The 16,893-nt window shown below is 55.6% G+C and overlaps 1 protein-coding gene across 3 annotated transcripts in view; it reads left to right on the plus strand.

Moving 5' to 3' along the window:
- The window catches only part of HAS3 (hyaluronan synthase 3), a 22,999-nt gene continuing 6,106 nt past the window's right edge, over window positions 1–16,893 (plus strand). Inside the window, exons 1-3 of one of the 3 annotated variants that reach the window (XM_038367930.2) lie at window positions 1–585; window positions 12,625–13,245; window positions 16,515–16,616. In XM_038367930.2, the coding sequence (XP_038223858.1) occupies window positions 12,625–13,245; window positions 16,515–16,616 (723 nt within the window). In that variant the 5' untranslated portion in view covers window positions 1–585. Of the gene's footprint in view, window positions 586–8,382; window positions 8,466–11,597; window positions 11,945–12,624; window positions 13,246–16,514; window positions 16,617–16,893 lie in introns of those variants that run through there. The other 2 variants (XM_038367927.1, XM_043495303.1) reach the window with 2 other exon arrangements.

Here is a 16,893-nt window from a genome sequence, read left to right on the forward strand (position 1 = left end):
CCCCCGGGTTGTGTGGCTGATTCGCAGCCCTCGCTGCCTCCCCGCCGCAGCCTCGGCGGCTCAGCCCGTTCTCTCGGCTCAGCACCTTGATCTGCCGCAGCCGGCGGGGGCCGGAGAAGTGGTTTTATAGCGTCTAGGAAGCGCTTTATGGTCTGGGCTTTGAGCTGCGGGAAAGCGGCAGCCGAGTGCGCGCTCATTGCGCTTGCCGGAGAGGGCCAGGGTGCTGCAGGATCAGCCCCCACGAGTGGGTTTTCCCAGCCCGCTTTCCCTCTCCAGATTACCCCAGGCTCTGCTGTCCTGCGGCTTTGGCCGGGAGGCCACTTCTTCGGGGGCCTGGCAGTTCTGCGGTGTTTATGTCTGAGCTGTGTCTCCGCCTCGGGATCGCACCAGTGGAAGATTTTTGAATGACAAGCCTCTTTTAATGTTGTTTTCTGGGTTTCTGGCTGCAATTCTCCCGCTGCAGACAAGGGGATTTCTGTGCAGGAGAAGACGGAAATTTTATTTATACCTTGGGAGGTGCTTCTGCAGGGAGCCACAGGAAGGGAAGAAAGGTGAGGTGCCTGTGAGCTGCGTTTGCATCAAAAGGTAAGACGTTGCAGTGCTGCGATTTTACAAGTTGACCGTGGTTTTGTGCACCTGTCCAAACGCTACCTGGGAAGGAGCATAAAGGTTAATGGGTGTGTGTGTGAGTGTGTGTGTGAGTGAGTGTGTGTGTGTGAGTGTGCACGCGCGCCCTCACTCCCCGCCCCCAGGTCCCCTGCTCCTCACTGCGCCCGGGCGCCTCTCCAGAGGATGCCGCGTTGCCGTGTCCGACAGCAGAGGTAGGGAGCGTCCCTGCCCTTCTCCCCGGGCCCGGCAGCTTTAAGCGGACACTCGGTGGAGCAGGGGCGTTCAAACCTCGCCTTTCTGTTTAACCCCCCTGTTGCCGCTAGACGCCAGGCCCGGCTGCGGGGCGATGAGAGGGGCATGGCGACGGGCTCTGTGCTGATTTCTCGCCAGTGCGGCCGGCAGACGGCTCGGCCCCCTGCTGATCCCGCGCCCAGAGCAGCTGGGTCGTGACAGGCGCGTCCCGCCCGCGCGGGGCCCCGGCTGCCCCGGGGATCCGAGGAATTGCCCCGGGGGGGGCGTTTCTTCAGGCAGTTCTCAGGGCCTTGGTCTTTGGCCAGCGCCCCCTGCTCTGCCCCGATGGGCGCATGCAAGGGCCCGCCTGCTGCCGGGGCCGGGGCCGGGACCCGCATCCGCCTGCGCGGGGAGAGCTCGCGTCCGCTCACGGCCTTTGCGGCTGGTCGGAAGCAGGAGGAAGCGGGGCCCCAGAAGAAGCCCTTCGCCTCCTTGGAGGAGCTGGGCCCCGAGGCCAGGATGCTGCTCAGGACAATCATCCTTCGCCTTGCTCCCAGCACCCTGGCGCCTGCCAGGATCCCGGCCCCAGGGCAAGCTGGGCTCCGCAGGGGGAGGGACTCGCCAAGACATGGGCTGCCCCCGGCCTGTTCACATTCCCTGTGGGTGCAGGGCTGCCCTCCGCCCCGCGGTCTCTGAGGGGAAGGCCTGGTGCTGGATCTCTGGCCTTGTGCAAGTGGCAAGGTGGGGGGAAGCCTACGGGAAATGGCAGCTGCTGGTAAATGGGGGTGAGTTTTAACCCTTTGCACCCCAGAATGAGGAGGGGCTTCACTGTTGACTGCCCCAGGCGTGTACAGCAGGTGGGGGGGTCTCACTGCGGCCTGCGAGCACACATGACACAGCCCAGTACCAGAGTGCTGGCCACGCAGCCCAAGGCCAGCAGCAGAGGGAAGTGACTAGACAGTCACCTGCTCGGCCGGTCTATTGGGGACAGGAGTCAAGCTGGCAAGTCTGACATCTGCCCGAGCCCAGGTCTGGGACTGACCCGGGCCCCTGGCAGTTAGCCAGGAAACACAATCTCTCTCTCTTGGAGGCTGCCTCCTGCCCCAGGGAGAGCTGAGCTCTCTGTACCTTAGAGCAGCCAGCCCAGAACAAAACCCCAACGTACCCTTTCCCTGGCTGCTGCCCCTGGAGCTGGGTATCTCACTCTTCTTCAACCACCGACAGCAAATCAGTGAGAGGCAGTGGTGGGTGGTGGCAGTGGGAGAGGTTGGTTCTGGTGGCACTGGCTGGTCATTTTTATGGCTCTCCTCTGGCCTCCCTCCAATTTGTGCCCATCTTTCCCAAAGTGCCGCACCCACAATTGGACACTGGACTCCAGCTGAGGCTGCACCAGTGCCACATAGAGCGGGACAATGACCTCCTGGTTCTTACATCTGACACTCCTGTAATACACGCCAGAACACTATTAGTCTTTGTCCCAGTGGCGTTATACTGCTGACATATTCATTCTGTGATCCACTCTAACCACCAGATCCCTGTCTGCAGCACTGCCACCTAGCTGGTTAGTCCCAATTTGTAGTTGTGCCATTGATTTTTCCTTCCTGTGTTCAGCACTTTGCACTTTCCTGTGCTGAATTTCATCTTGATCATTGCAGACCAGTTCTCCAATTTGCAAGATCCTTTTGAATTCTAATCCTGTCCTCCAAAGTGTTTGCAACCCTCCCAGCTTGGTGTCATCTGCAGATTTTATAAGCATATAGTGCACTCCATTATTCCAAATCATTAATGCAAATGAGCCTGGACAGTTGCTTGTGGGACCCCAATAGAGACATCCCCCCAGTTTGACTGAACCACTGACAGTTACTCTTTGAGTACAGTCTTCCAACCAGTTTTGCACTCAATTTGTAGTAATTTCATCTAGACCCCATTTCCCTGGTTTGCTTATGATAATGTCATATGGGACTATGTCAAAAGCTTTGCTAAAATCAAGATCTATCACGTCTGCTGCTTCCCCTCTATCCACTACACCAGTAACCCTGTCAAAGATGGAAATTAGTTGGTTTGGCATGATTTGTTCTTGACTATTCCATGCTGGCTATTCATTATCACACTATCCTCTAGATAGTTACCAAGGCTGTCAAGTGATTAAAAAAATTAATCATGATTAATTGTGCGATTAATCACACTGTTAAACAATAGTAGAATACCATTTACTTAAATATTTTTGGATGTTTTCTACATTTTCAAATATATTGATTTCAATTACAACACAGAATATAAAGTGCACACCGCTCACTTTCTATTCATTTTTAATACAAATATTTGCACTGTAAAAACCAAAACCCAAACCACCAAATTCACCTCATACAAGTACTGTTGTGCAATCTCTTTATCATGAAAGTTGAACTTACAAATGTCAAATTATGTACAAAAAAAACAGCATTCAAAAATAAAACCATGTAAAACTTTAGAGCCCACAAGTCCACTCAGTCTTACTTCAGCCAATCGCTCAGACAAACAAGTTTGGTTACATTTGCAGGAGATCATGCTGCCCGCTTCTTCTTTACGTCACCAGAAAGTGAGAACAGGCGTTCACATGGCACTGTTGTAACCAGTGTTGCAAGGTATTTACATGCCAGATGCTCTAAAGATTCATATGTCCCTTCATGCCTCAACCATCATTCCAGGGGACATGCGTCTATGCTGATTCTGCTCGATAGCGATCCAGAGCAGTGAGGACTGATGGATGTTCATTTTCATCATCTGAGTCAGATGCCACCAGCAGAAGGCTAATTTTTTTTTTTTTTTTTTTTTGTGGTTTGGGATCTGTAGTTTCTGCATCAGAGTGTTGCTCTTTTAAGACTTCTGGAAGCATGCTCCACACCTCGTCCTTCTCAGGTTTTGAAAGGCATTTCAGAGTCTTAAACCTTGGATCGAGTGCTGTAGCTATCTTTAGAAATCTCACATTGGTACCTTTTTTGTGTTTTGTCAAATCTGCAGTGACAGTGTTTGTAAATCAAACAACAGGTGCTGGGTCATCATCTGAGACTGCAATAGCATGAAATACAGGGCAGAATGCGGGTAAAACAGAGCCAGGGACACACAATTCTCCCCCAAGGATTTGAGTCACAAATTTAATTAACACATACGTTTTTTAACGAACATCATCAGCATGGAAGCATGTCCTCTGGAATGGTGGCTGAAGCATGAAGGGGCGTACGAATATTTAGTGTATCTGGCATGTAAATACCTTGCTCTGCTGGCTACAAAAGTCCCATGCGAATGCCTATTCTCACTTTCAGGTGACATCGTAAAGAAGAAGCGGGCAGCATGATCTCCTGCAAATGTAAACAAACTTGTTTCTCTGACAATTGGCTGCACAAGAAGTAGGACTGAGTGGACTTGTAGGCTCTAGAGTTTTACACTGTTTTGTTATGGAGTGCAATTATGGAACCCGCAAAAAAATCTATATTTGCAAGTTGCTCTTTCATGCTAAAAAGACTGCACTGCAGTACTTGTATGCGGTGAATTGAAAAATAGTATTTCTTTTGTTTGTCACTTTTACAGTGCAAATAGTTGTAATAAAAATAATAGAAAGTGAGTACTGTGCACTTTGTATTCTGTGTTGGAATAGAAATCAGTATATTTGAAAATGTAGAAAAACATCCAAAAATATTTACTAAATTTCAATTGGTTTCTATTGTTTAACAGTTTGATTAATCACAATTTTTTTAATCGCAGTTAATTTTTTTGAGTTAATCACGTGAGTTAACTGCATTAATCGACAGCCCTAATATTTACCAAGTGTTTGATTCATCACTTGTTCTAGTATTGTTCCAGGCATTGAAGTTAGGCAGACTGGTCTATAATTCCCTGGGTCCTCTTTGTTCCCCTTTTTAAAGATAAGTTCTGTGTTTGCCCTTCTCCAGTCTTCTGGGACCTCTCCTGTCCTCCATGAGTTCTCAAAGATAATTGCTAACAGCTCGAAGTTTTCTTCAGCTAGTTCTTTCAATACCCTAGGATGAATTCCATCAGGCTCTGCCTATTTCAATACATCTAACTTATCTTTATATTCTTTAACCTGTTCTTTCCCTATTCTGGCTTATGTTTCTTCCCCCTTGTTGTTAATATTAATTGTATTAAGTGTCTGGTCACAATTTACCTTTTTAGTGAAGACTGAAGCAAAATAGGTAGTAAACACCTCTGGCATCTTGAGGTCATCCATTATTAGCTCTGCTTGCCTTTTATGTCCCTTGCTAGGTGTAACTCATGTTGTCCCTACATGCTTGTGCTCTTTTTTGTGTGCACCTCCTTAGCCATTTGTCCATGTTTCCACTTTCTGTAGGATCCTTTTTGCTTTTCAGGTAATTCAAGAGCTCCTGATGCAGCCATTCTGGCCTCTGACTAGTCTTCCTGTCTTTCCTTTGCATCGGGATAGTCTGTTGTTGCACCTGGTACTGTCTCTTTGAGAAACTGCCAGCTCTCTGGAATCCCTTTTTCATTTTGATTTTCTTCCCATGGAACCTCACCTACCAGTTCTCAGAGTCTGTTAAAATGTGTTTTTGTAATCCATTGTCCTTATTGTGCTGCTCTCACACCTTCCTTAGACTCGTGAAGTCTGTCATTTCATGATTACTTTCACTCAAATTGCCTTCAACCTTCAGATTTGCTACCAAAGCCTCCCTGTTGGTCAGGATCAAGCCTAAAATGGCGGCCCCCCTGCCTACATCCTGCATAGGGTGACCAGACAGCAAGTGTGAAAAATCAGGACAGGGGGTGGGGGGTAATAGGAGCCTATATAAGAAAAAGCCCCAAATATCGGGATTGTCCCTATAAAACTGGGACATCTGGTCACCCTAAGCCTGCACCTTCCTGAAACCAGAAGTTATCCCTAGGACATTCCAAGAATTTATTGGGCAGTTTGTGTTTTGCCGTATTACATTTCCAGCAGCTGTCTGGGCAGGGCAAGTGCCCCCTAACTACTAGGTCTTGTGTTTGGGATATTGCTATTTGTTCTAGAAATGCTTCACCCACCTCCTCTTACTAATTGGGTCCCTACTGACATCACCCCTATTTCCCCCCCTTTTATCTTCACCCAGAGCCTTTCAACTGCTCTGTCTCTCACCTCCTGGACCTCAGAACAGGGGTATATGTTCTTGGTATGTATTGCAACCCCCCTCCCTTTTCCCCGGTTTGTCCTCCTGAACAAGCTGCACCCCCTACACCAGTGTTCCAGTAAGGAGACTTATCCCCTCCATGTCTCAGTGATGCCAGTGAAGTCATAAACCCGCAGAGCAGTTTGCGCCAGGTGCTGTGCTGGCAGCCAGAGCAGGGACTTTCCAGTGTGGATTTTGACTAATCCTTGGGGGACTTCAGCCAGAGGAAACCTCCCGTTGTGCCGGTCCTGCTACAGGCTCACGTAAAACGAGGTCTGTAAAATGGGAGCAATCAGATGAGTCAATTAAACTGCCACCTCTGGGAATTCCAGTCAGCTGCTTGGTACAACGTGAGCCCCATCTCTGTCTGCCTGCGCCTCCAGCTATCATGTGCAGGAGGCTCCAGCTGCCTGGTCGGAGGAGAGGGATCCCCTCCCCCTCCCTCTCTGCAGCGTGCTGGGAGAGCAGTACCAGGGGGACAGTGTATGGACCCTCAGTCTGCCCAAGGTTCTGGTCAAACCCAATGAGATCCCAGCAGGGAACAGGAGAGAGGCTCCTACCCCTCCGAACACCCTCAGCGGGGCACATAGGCCTTTGCAGGGTTCTTTTCTGTCTTCTTAGAGGGAGGTGGCTCTTTTAGTGATTTTATTCTCCGAGCTGGCCAGGTCCCCCAAAGCCCCACTCTAGTTTAGCAGCAGAGGTCACAGGAAGTGTCATCTCCCAGCATAATCTCTCCTTAAAACACTGGCTGGGAGGTCATGTAGTCAGGGCCTAGGCTCGTTAGCTTCCAGCCATGGCTACATCTGCCCCACTCACAGCTCTCCGACACGCCCTGCCGCTCCAGCTCCTGCCTAATGTGTTTGTCCTTGAATTCTGCTGCTACTAATGCACTGGACTTTGATTTCACAGGTACCCCCCCTGTACACCTCCACTCTCCCTCCCACACCTCTGGCGGTGCCTTCCTGAAATCAGAAGTTATCCCCAGGACATTCCAAGAACTTATTGGGCAGTTTGTGTTTTGCCGTATTACATTTCCAGCAGCTGTCTGGGCAGGGCAAGTGCCCCCTAACTACTAGGTCTTGTGTTTGGGATATTGGTATTTGTTCTAGAAATGCCTCACCCACCTCCTCTTACTAATTGGGTCCTTACTGCTGGCTGGGGGGTAAATAAAGCACTGGCATCAGAGGTATATTTTGTTCCCCGCTCATCCCCAAAAGGCAGAACTCGTTCTGCTGCCAGTTCCTGACAGATGCAGCCGGAGGCCAAGCCCAGTTCTGGAAAATTTCAGCCCAAAGGGTCAAAGTTTGGTTCAGGGCAATGCCCCTTTTTATGGAAAGGCGACACTAATCCAAGAGCTGGAACCTGTGCAGAGCCTGGTGCTCGCTTATCTCTGTAACTTCCCCCGACACACCTGGCTCCGGCTCCCCAGGCGGTTAACTTTGTGCCTCCTGTAGCAGAGAGCAGCTGTGTGCCAAGAGCCTGGCTCCGAGCACCCTGCACTTCCCTGGCGCGGCGACGTGAAAGACCCTTTCCAGTCTGTGTGCTGTGTGCAGAGGATGAACAGCTCAGCCTCCGCCACACTGCTCGGGCCCAGGAGCCAGGCCTAGGGAAGGGGACACGGCCAAGAAGTACAGTGCACTTAATGGGACTTGCCCCAACCCAGCAGAGATCTGTAACCTTCGGGGTTGCTCTGCATCAGAGCTTGCATGCATTTGGCTACAAGAAACAGAACTGCAGCTGGAAGCTGGGCTCCAGGTCTCACTCCGGCGTGGGGGCAGCCATGCTACCCCTCCCTCCCATTCCACCTCCCCTCCCTTCCCCTGGCCTGTGCACCGCTGCATGCCGCCCCCTCCCCCGGGAAGGGCTTCCCTTGCCTTCAACCCCCTCCTGAGCCCCTCGGGTCCTCCTTGGGCACCAGCTCCTGGGGGCCTCTCAGGTACCCGGCTGTCCGGGAAACTCCATCTTCATCCTTAATCTTTGCAAGCCCTTCCCTGGCCCTGCAGGAGGGGAGCCTCTGGCCAGGGCAGCGCCAGTGGGGTACTGAGGCGGAGAGAATAAGTGGGGTCCCGCAGGCAGCCTGGCAGAGACGGGCACAAGCCCAGCCTGGCTGGCAGGGCTGGGGCTTGCTTCACCAGGGAACGTGTTGGGCTCCCGGCCGCTGGTTCGGCGGGAGCTCTGCCCAGCGTGCCCGGGGGCCAGACCGGCAGCAGCACGTGGAGGGCGGGCAAGGCGGCTCGCTGGGGGGCGAAGGGCGGCGCCCGCCCGCGGGCAGCCAGGCGAGAGGGGCTCCCCGCCGGCCTCGGGGCGCCTGTCCCAGCCGGGCAGGCGGAGCCCCCGGGGGCTGCGGGCGGTGCCGGCTCAGCCGCTCCTTTAAAGGCGGCTCGGCCGGGCCAGGCTCAGAGCGGCGCGGGAGGCGGAGGCCGGTGCAGGCGGCGGGGAGTGGCGCGTCCCGGGGAGCCCGGCGGCACGGTGAGCGGGGGCGGGCGGGGATCGCTAGTTCCTGCCCCCGGGGCCCGGGTCCGTGCCCTAGCAGCGGGGGCGGGGGCCGGGGCCGGCCGGGGGCTCCGGACCGGGCTGCCGCTCTGCAGGGTGAGAGGCGCCTCCTGCTCCCCCGCGCCCCGGCTCCCTTGTGCCCCGCAGGCTGCTCCGGGGCCCTGCCGGCCCCAGCCCGGCTCCTCTCTCCGGTCCCTGCGTTGTACCCGTCACCGGGTACCTGGGCCAGCGGCCCCCGCCCAGTTGAGGCATCCTCCGCCAGGAAGTCCCTGGGGCGGCCAGGCCCTGCTTTGCTGAGCCATGCAGAGCTCACCCCCAGGGACCGCTCAGCAGGCGGGGAGGCTGGCAGGGTGCTGCACACCCCTGGGAGGGGAGCCCTCCGCGGGACTCCCCCGAAATCCTCCTCCAGGTTCTCCGGGGGGGGGAATGGGGGCTCTTCTCCCTGGTGCTCTCCCAGCCAAGAGAACTGAGCTGAGCCTGCTCCCCCCATCCCCGCTGTGGGAATGACTGCCTGCTCCAGGGCCCAGCGCTCGTCTCCCACCCTGGGAGCCACCGTCAATCAGCCATGCCCAGATCTGTACAGCCCTTGGGGCAAAGGGCCGAGCGCTCCAGCAGTTCTGTAGGTTGCCTGGAGTGCCCTGGGCCCATGTGAGCTAGTGCTGGGGAGATGCTCACAGGGCTCAGAGACCCTCCCTTACACTGGGTTTCAGCCCCTGGTGAGCCAAGGCTGGTGGTTTGCGTAGCCCAGCTTTCTGCCTGGTGCCTCATCCTCTGAGGCCTTGCACATGGCCCGTAGCCAAGGGAGACATGTAGGTGGACGAACAGAGAGTCCAGCTGCCTTGCAACCTGCATGTTCCCCACTTCTCACGGGACACCAGGCTGGAGAACACACAAGCCAATGTGCTGCAGGGACCAGTCCTGCCCTGGCCTCTAGTGTGATGGAGCTGATGGCACCTAACAGCCCTCTTCCCTCCCTCGGAAGTCCCCAGGAGCCTTGTTGCAGGATGAGGGAGGCTCTGGGGTGGGCCAGCACAAGGCAAACATCTAAAAAGTTTTTCTTTAATGCATTGAGAGAAACAATCTGCAGCACAGCCTGGCTGGGGCCGGCGTGCGGGGGAGGAAGGTGTGTGTTGGGAATCTGGGACAGGGTGGAACTAGAGAGAGCCTGCCCAGCCAGGGCCCGTCGCCCATGGGAGAGCAAGTGGGGGACTAAGAGAGAACCTGCCTGGCTTGGAGGAGAGGCACTGGGGGCGAGGTGGGTCAGGGGCCAGTGGGAGGGACTATCACAGAGCCTTCCCCAGCTGATAGAGGAGGCAGGGCTGGGACCTGCCTGCTCCACCCATCAGGTTAGCCCCTGCCTTCTGGCATCTTGCAGGTGGTGCAGAAACAGGCCCACAGGGCTGGTGGGTCCCTATCCCTCACACACAGGGATTGGCCTGACCTGGGGCGCTAGGATAGCCATGAAGTGCTATTGGCAGAAGAAGGCTTGGAGCTGGGTGGGAGGGTCAGTCATTCCTCTCTCGTAAGCCCATGGAGGCCAAGAGCAGAGACTCCTCTTAGGAGGGGGATTGCCAAGCGGACAGGGACTCCCTGTGTTTATCCCCCACAGACACCCACTGGGCCCTGGACCTCTGTAAGGGCAGCGAGCACCTGGCTGGTCTATTGGTGCTATTTGTACAAGTGAATGCCGATGGCATACAGTCTGTCCTGCTGCAGGTCAGCTGGGAGTGGGATGAAGGCATCCTTCATTGTCCTTCAGCAAACCCAGATGCTCTGCTCTGGCAGGGCCTGGCACCCAGCAGCCTGGGTGTGCAGGCTCCTGGGGAGGAGCCTGGATATCAACTGGAAAAGTTCCAGGTGCCATAGCCTGCATTGCTGTTAGCAGCTCTGCAGTAACCCCTCTGGCTTCCCCCCCTTGTACGCCCTCTGTTATCAGATAGCCTCGCTCACCTGCATGACTGGGAATGAAAGGCTGTTGGCCAAGTCTCCAGCTCTTCCCCCTGGGGAAGCATGGCTCTGTGCTTTCCCACCAGTGATTGGCTCCCCAGGGTGAGACCACTGTCTGCAGCCCCCCTGTCCAGGCTTTGCGGGGTTCTGGTTTCCTGTAGCTTGGGAGAGCCTCCCAGTGTCTCTGGCTGCTGACATTCTTCGTCCCTCTGACACTGCTTGGTAGTAAGTGCAAATGCAAAGCCAAATGCCAGCAGGCCTGAGGCCCCAGGATATGGGGCCAAGTCCCTCCATTGCACTGGCTTTGTAGTAAGCTTTGGGATTTATTCCAATAACAGTGCTCAGAAAGGAACAAACAAACCCTCCAGGTGAGTGTGAGAGCCTGCGTCCTGCCCCGCAACCACCATTGGGTGACGGGGTCTCTGTGTCCCTGATGGAGACCTGGGAACTTCCCTCTTCCAGGCCGGTGTTGTGGTCAGCAGCTTTGTGGCTGAGGAGGCTGTAGCTGGTCTCACAAGACCCGTACTAGCTGGTGGGCTACTGCTGAGTGCAGGGAGGCTGCGCCTGAAGGACCAAAGGCAGAGGACCAAAGGGGCTCTCTGGCTTCACCCGTTCCCTTGGCTGGGCCCGTCCCGGAGGAACAGAATGTAATCTGGCTGACTGGGGAAGGCAACTCTTTCCCATTGTAGGGGGTGTGGATGGAGCAGGGTAGCTGCATTACATCAGGAAAGGGACTGGTAGCCCAGCCCCTCCTCACCAGGGAGTAGGGATGCCAAGAGACAGACCTCTTCCTCTTCGCTGCAGGTCTGGGGAGCAATGCCGCGTGTCTGACTTGGGCATGCAGTTGCTGCGATTGCTTGTGCAAATGGCTGCCTATGCACTTTTGCACACAGTTACGCAGTCCATGTGTCATGCACCATCAAGCAGTTGCACGCTCAGCTCTCTGAAGTGTTTGGCCCTGAGATCCCAGAACCTGAAGCCTGTGTTCAAATTGTGTGGGGGTTTCCTGGTTGCTGGCATTTTACACCCTGCAGAGGGGAGCTGTTCCAAGGGCCTGCCTTTGAATGGCCAGCAACAGCGCACGATAGGTGGGCATCTGGCTGGGGTAACAGACCCAACTCTGTGCATGGGGGGCAGGGAGGGGGGTGATGTGCATGTGTGTTGGGAGGGGAAATAATCCTTTCCTCCTGCGTTTGAAATGCTGTGGGCCAGCCTGGTTCTGGGATACAGAACCAGTGTCCAGTCATAGCCTGGCTTTGTGAAAAGTCTTTGGCCACTTCTGGGGAGAGGATGCTTTGATTTCAGCACTAGTTCTGAGGAGACCTGAGATTGGCTGGGATTCACATGCAGAAACTGTAGGGAGAGTAGCCAACCTCTCTCTCCCCTTGACAGGTCACCTGTGGCGTGGGTTGTGAAGCAGGAGAAACAGTCGCAGATACAACCAAACACTGAGTGTTACTGCACGAGTGGCTGGCTGTGAACTGCTCCTGGGTGGTTCAGAGCTGAAGGTGACTCCCACATAACCCACTAGCCAATCTCACGGGGGAGAGGGGTGTTTGGGATCCCTGCAGAGGGGGTTAGCCAGCACTTCTGGCAGCTGCTAGAACAGACCCCAGCTCCTTCACTGCTGGGGAAAGTAAGTGCGTGTCCTGAGTGTTTGAACAGTGCCACCCTGGGTGTGGCGACAGCCGTGTGCACGGCACTTTCCAGAGTGCAGACAGAGGCTGCCGCAAAGGGCTGGGCTTGCCAGCTAACTGAGGCACTGAGCAATGGCAGGCTCTTGTCTGAGACCTGGAGAGCAGGAGGGCACTGGGGGGCTGACTTGGCAATCCCCATTGGCCTGAAAGGGACTGCAAAGTCTCCAATGCACTTCAGGCTGGCCCAGGGCTCCAGACTATTGCTTCATCCCAGCTGGAGCTGGCTGGGAATGGGACCCCCTCTCCTTCTGTAGCACCCTCCCCGATCCTGCCTTCAGTACCCAAGTGACCCTGGCCATTTGGCATGCTGCCAGAATGAAAGCCCCCGCTTTGACAGCTGGGTGACTGGAGGAAGGGTTGCTTGAAACTCCTGGCAGCACCTTTGCTTCTGTGATGTGAAGAGCGAGGCCTTGCTGTCCTGGACCTCAGCCTGCCCTGCGGGTTTTGTGTTGCACCCCTAACAGAGCCTCTGGTCCCTTCTCTTTGGACAGATGCCAGTGAGCTTCACCACAGCCCTTCGTGTTTTTGGTACCAGCCTCTTTGCCTTGGTGGTGCTGGGAGGCATTCTTGCAGCCTACATCACTGGCTACCAGTTCATCCACACAGAGAAGCACTACCTCTCCTTCGGCCTGTATGGTGCCATCCTGGGCCTTCACCTCTTCATCCAGAGCCTCTTTGCCTTCCTGGAGCACCGGCACATGCGGCTCGAGGGGCGGCCCCTGAAGCTGCACCGCTCTGTGGCGCTCTGCATCGCCGCCTACCAGGAGGACCCCGACTACCTGAAGAAATGCCTGCACTCGGTGAAGCGCATCTCCTTCCCCGACCTCCAGGTGGTGATGGTGGTGGATGGCAATGGCCAGGATGACACCTACATGTTGGAGATCTTCAATGAGATCCTGGGCTCCGAGAAAACAGGCTGCTACGTCTGGAAGAGCAACTTCCATGAGAGGGGAGAGGGCGAGACGGACAGCAGCCTCCAAGAGGGCATGGGGCACATCCAGCAGCTGGTGCGGAACAACACCTACTCCTGCATCTTGCAGAAGTGGGGGGGGAAGCGCGAGGTGATGTACACAGCCTTCCAAGCGCTCGGGGACTCCGTGGACTACATCCAGGTGGGTGGTCAGCTCCTGGGGACAGCTGGAGGGTGTAACAGCACGGGAGGGGGGTGACACTCCTACCTTGGAGGGCAAGTTGCAGGGAACGGTGACGCCACTGTGCTGGCCGGGCTTTCCAGGCAGCTCTCACGCTAACCAGTGGGAAGCGGTTTCATTTTTCTTTGCTTTGAAATACTAAGTGAGGAGGGGCAGGTGAGAGGGGCTGGGGAGGTGGAATCTCCTGCCCCAGGACAGGGACAGCAGAGCCTTCGCTGTACCTTGCCTGAGCGGGAGGGAACACAAGGCTGGGCTGAGATCTGTCCCAGCCGATGCACCGGGGATTGGCTGGGTCAGGCAGACTGGAGAGCCAGAGCAAGGATGGGTTAGTGGCGAAGGCTGAGAGTTGGGATGCTGCACTCCCAGCTGACTCATGGCAGGGTCCAGTCCAGGCTCCATACTCACCTTCTCCATATCCAGCCCAGCCTTCCTGTGGGCAGGGAGGGGAATGGATTCGTTTGAGATCTTCTATTAGGCAGTGCTAGAGCAGGGAGTCTGGGCTGGCTGATGCCCACTGTGGCTGTGTACGTAGCAGTGCTTCAGGCAGGCTGCTCAGGGCATGTGGCGGATGCAGCAGAGGTGCAGTCACTGTGTCCTCAATCCTGCCCCTTTCCTTTGTGCAGTCCCTGCCAGCTCAGACCTGTCCTGCCTACTGCTGGTTCTACCTCTGCTTGGCCAGCTGTGTGCTGGGAGGCTGGGGCTCTGCTCTGTAGGGCTCCTCCAGCTTACCCAGTTATTGCTTGCTGGCGGGGCATGTGTTCCTGATCTGGACTCTCTCCAGCTCTGTTCTATACAAAGACCTAATTCCCACAGTGATTCCCCCCGCCCAGCAAGGACTGAATTACCCAGGGTCGTTAATGTGAGCCATTGGAGGGATAATCCTGGCTCAAAAGGCTTAGTCCAATAGACAGATGCCCAGAAGTTCAGATGCTCTTGGGTTGCAGGTCGGGTCTGGAGCTCTCCCAAGAACAAGATTTGAATTTTCTCACCCCTCCTGCATCCTCCCAGCAGCAGCCATGAGGTGTGAGCCTGTGAAACCTGCCCCTGGGGGAAATACAAGCTCCTTAGGCCAGGGTTAGGGAGAAGCTAAGGGAAGGAAAAGAGGTGACTAGGTAACAAGGTAACTAGGTGCCAGGTAATAACTTCCCCAACTGCCTAGGGGAATAGCACTCAACCTGGGGGAATACCATGTGTGGGACTAACCTATTTGGCTGCATCCCTTAAACTGACACCCAGTCCCAAAGTACACCCCAAGGTCACTCGGCAGCTCAGGAAAGTGAGAGCGTGTGCTGGGTCAGTGAGTAGTAGCTGTATTCACAGGAGCAGGAGACGCTTGGAGCCCTGCATGCAGAAGGCAGAAATTGGTTCTTTGGGGAAGGAGGGTGCTGGAGCTCTCTGTGCAAACCCTTGGGCTAGCCAAGCACAGGGAAGTGCAACCCTCTCTTGCCACTGGGTTGAGAGTCCAGAGCAGCTGTCACACAGAGGATTCTGCCTGGGCCAGCCTATGCTGAGTGGGCAGTGGCCAAGCAGGCCGACTGGGTCCCTCCCACTCCTGCCTTGAGACATCCTCTCCAAGAATGGGACTTGGGGAGTGCAGGGCCACCGTCCCTGGGGAGGGATCACTGCTCTTCTTTCCTGGCAGTGAAGCACTAGCAAAGGGCCACCCTGCCCTGGATGGTGCATTGGAGAGCCAGTGTTCATGCACCAGGTCCATAGTGCCACAGATGTACACGCCACCTAGAAAGAGGCGGTAATGGAGGAGACCGCAGGATGGGCAAGGCTGGAGGAGGACAGGACTGTAACCCGGGTGATACAGGGGAGCGGAGCTCAGGATGGTTTCCTGCTTGCCACAGAATCCTAGGTGGAAAAGCCCATCTAGCCTAGACCCTCCCTGCCAGGCTCTGCTCCAGGTCTTTGTCCAGTCCAGTGGTCAGTGGCTGGGGCAGCAGGCGGTGCATTGGGAGATGATTCCACAGCTCCCATTAGGAAGTGTTCCTTGATCTCCGTATGAGTGAATCCCCCTGGCTGGCCTGTGCCCTGGCTCTCCAAAGACCAAGCTAAGTGAGACTGAACCAATCCCTCTCCTTGCTCTTCTCTGACCTCCCTTCAGTTTGTCACCCTCTTTCTGGCATTGATCCCTGCTCTGACCCCCCCCCCAGTGCCATACAGAGAGGCTCTGACTGCTGTGACCCCTCTGCATGTGTGACGCCCTCCCGCACAGGTCAGACCTCTGCCCATTCCTCGCTGCTCCAGGAGGGTGCAGGTGGCTCTTACCAAGGTGTCGGGCATGAGAAAACTGTGTCAGTCCATCGAGGAAGCCCTGCACAGGTGTTTGGGGACTTGGCAGGCTCCCAGGTACTTGTTCTGGGACCCATGCATTAGCTGGAATGGCTGGAGGGCACTTTGCCCAGAGAGGAGAAAGGCCGTCTCTGTGCTCCCCTTGCCAGGCCAGCAGCCTTGCCAAGGTGCATGGCACTTCCGTGCACTGCCACAAGCAGGAACTGCTGTTCCCTGGCTAGCACCAAGCAGTTCCCTGCTTGGGGATGCATGCCCCAGCCATGGCCATTTTCTCTTTGGGCCTGTGAGACGCTAACCCCGCAGTAAATGCCCAATGCCTGGACTGTGCCAGGTCTCCCTACTGATCCTCTAGCACTGCCATTTCAGCTCCAGGAAGCAGAACTACCTCATGACATCTCCCCCTCACCCTAGTGAGACCCTTCACCTCTGCATCATAGTGCACCCCTGCCCCCTAGAGGCAGACTCCTTTTCCCTGCCAAAACTTCATAGCATAGAGGCATGTCTCTTTTCCCTCCAACCCCCTCTGTGGCACAGCCCCTGCCTGGGGCTCAGAACTAGGGCCGCAGTTGCCCCTGTGCTCTGCATAGTTCTGTGAGCTCAGAGCAAGGTGGAAAGGTGATTTGGGCAGTACCATGCTGTTCCCCTGCAGGAGCCTGTATGTTGCATGCTCCTGAGTCAGGTTGTCTGGCTGCTGTACGCCCTGTGCAGCCTCTCAGAATGGACTCCTGGAGCAGTCCCTGCAGGCCCCAGTGTGTCCATGGCAGGATGGGTCTCTTCCCCTAGACTTGCTCTGCGGTGCTTTGTCTGGTCTAGTTCTAAGTGACGAAGCCTTTGCTGGATGCAGGGCTGGAGGCTGGGCTCCCCCGGCATGCGTGGAAGGGAGCAGGAGGGTTAGGCTGAGCAGACCATGATGATTTCTCTCTGCTCGGTAGGTGTGTGACTCAGACACAGTCCTGGACCCGGCTTGCACAGTGGAGATGCTGCGCATTTTGGAGGAGGATCCGCAGGTGGGCGCAGTTGGTGGAGACGTTCAGGTACAAACCCAAGGGTTGTAGCCAATGGCACGTGAGCTGAGTGAGACTGCCCTGAAATTTCAGGGAATGCTGGGCCAACGGGGGTAGGGTGGGGGGATCGCTTGGCTCCTCTGGGGTTGGTGCCAGGTTCAAAGTGAGCCTGGCCGTGCTGCTGCTGAGTCGGTGGGGAGCAAGTCCCTGTGCCAGTGCTGGGAGGAAGGGGCATATCCAGGCATGGGGATGCCAAGGCAAGAGGCTCTATAAAATCTTAGGGAGCATCCTGGAGCAGCCCAGGAAG

The sequence above is a fragment of the Dermochelys coriacea genome, chromosome 12 (assembly GCF_009764565.3).
Source record: "Dermochelys coriacea isolate rDerCor1 chromosome 12, rDerCor1.pri.v4, whole genome shotgun sequence".
NCBI classification, from domain to species: Eukaryota; Metazoa; Chordata; order Testudines; family Dermochelyidae; genus Dermochelys; species Dermochelys coriacea.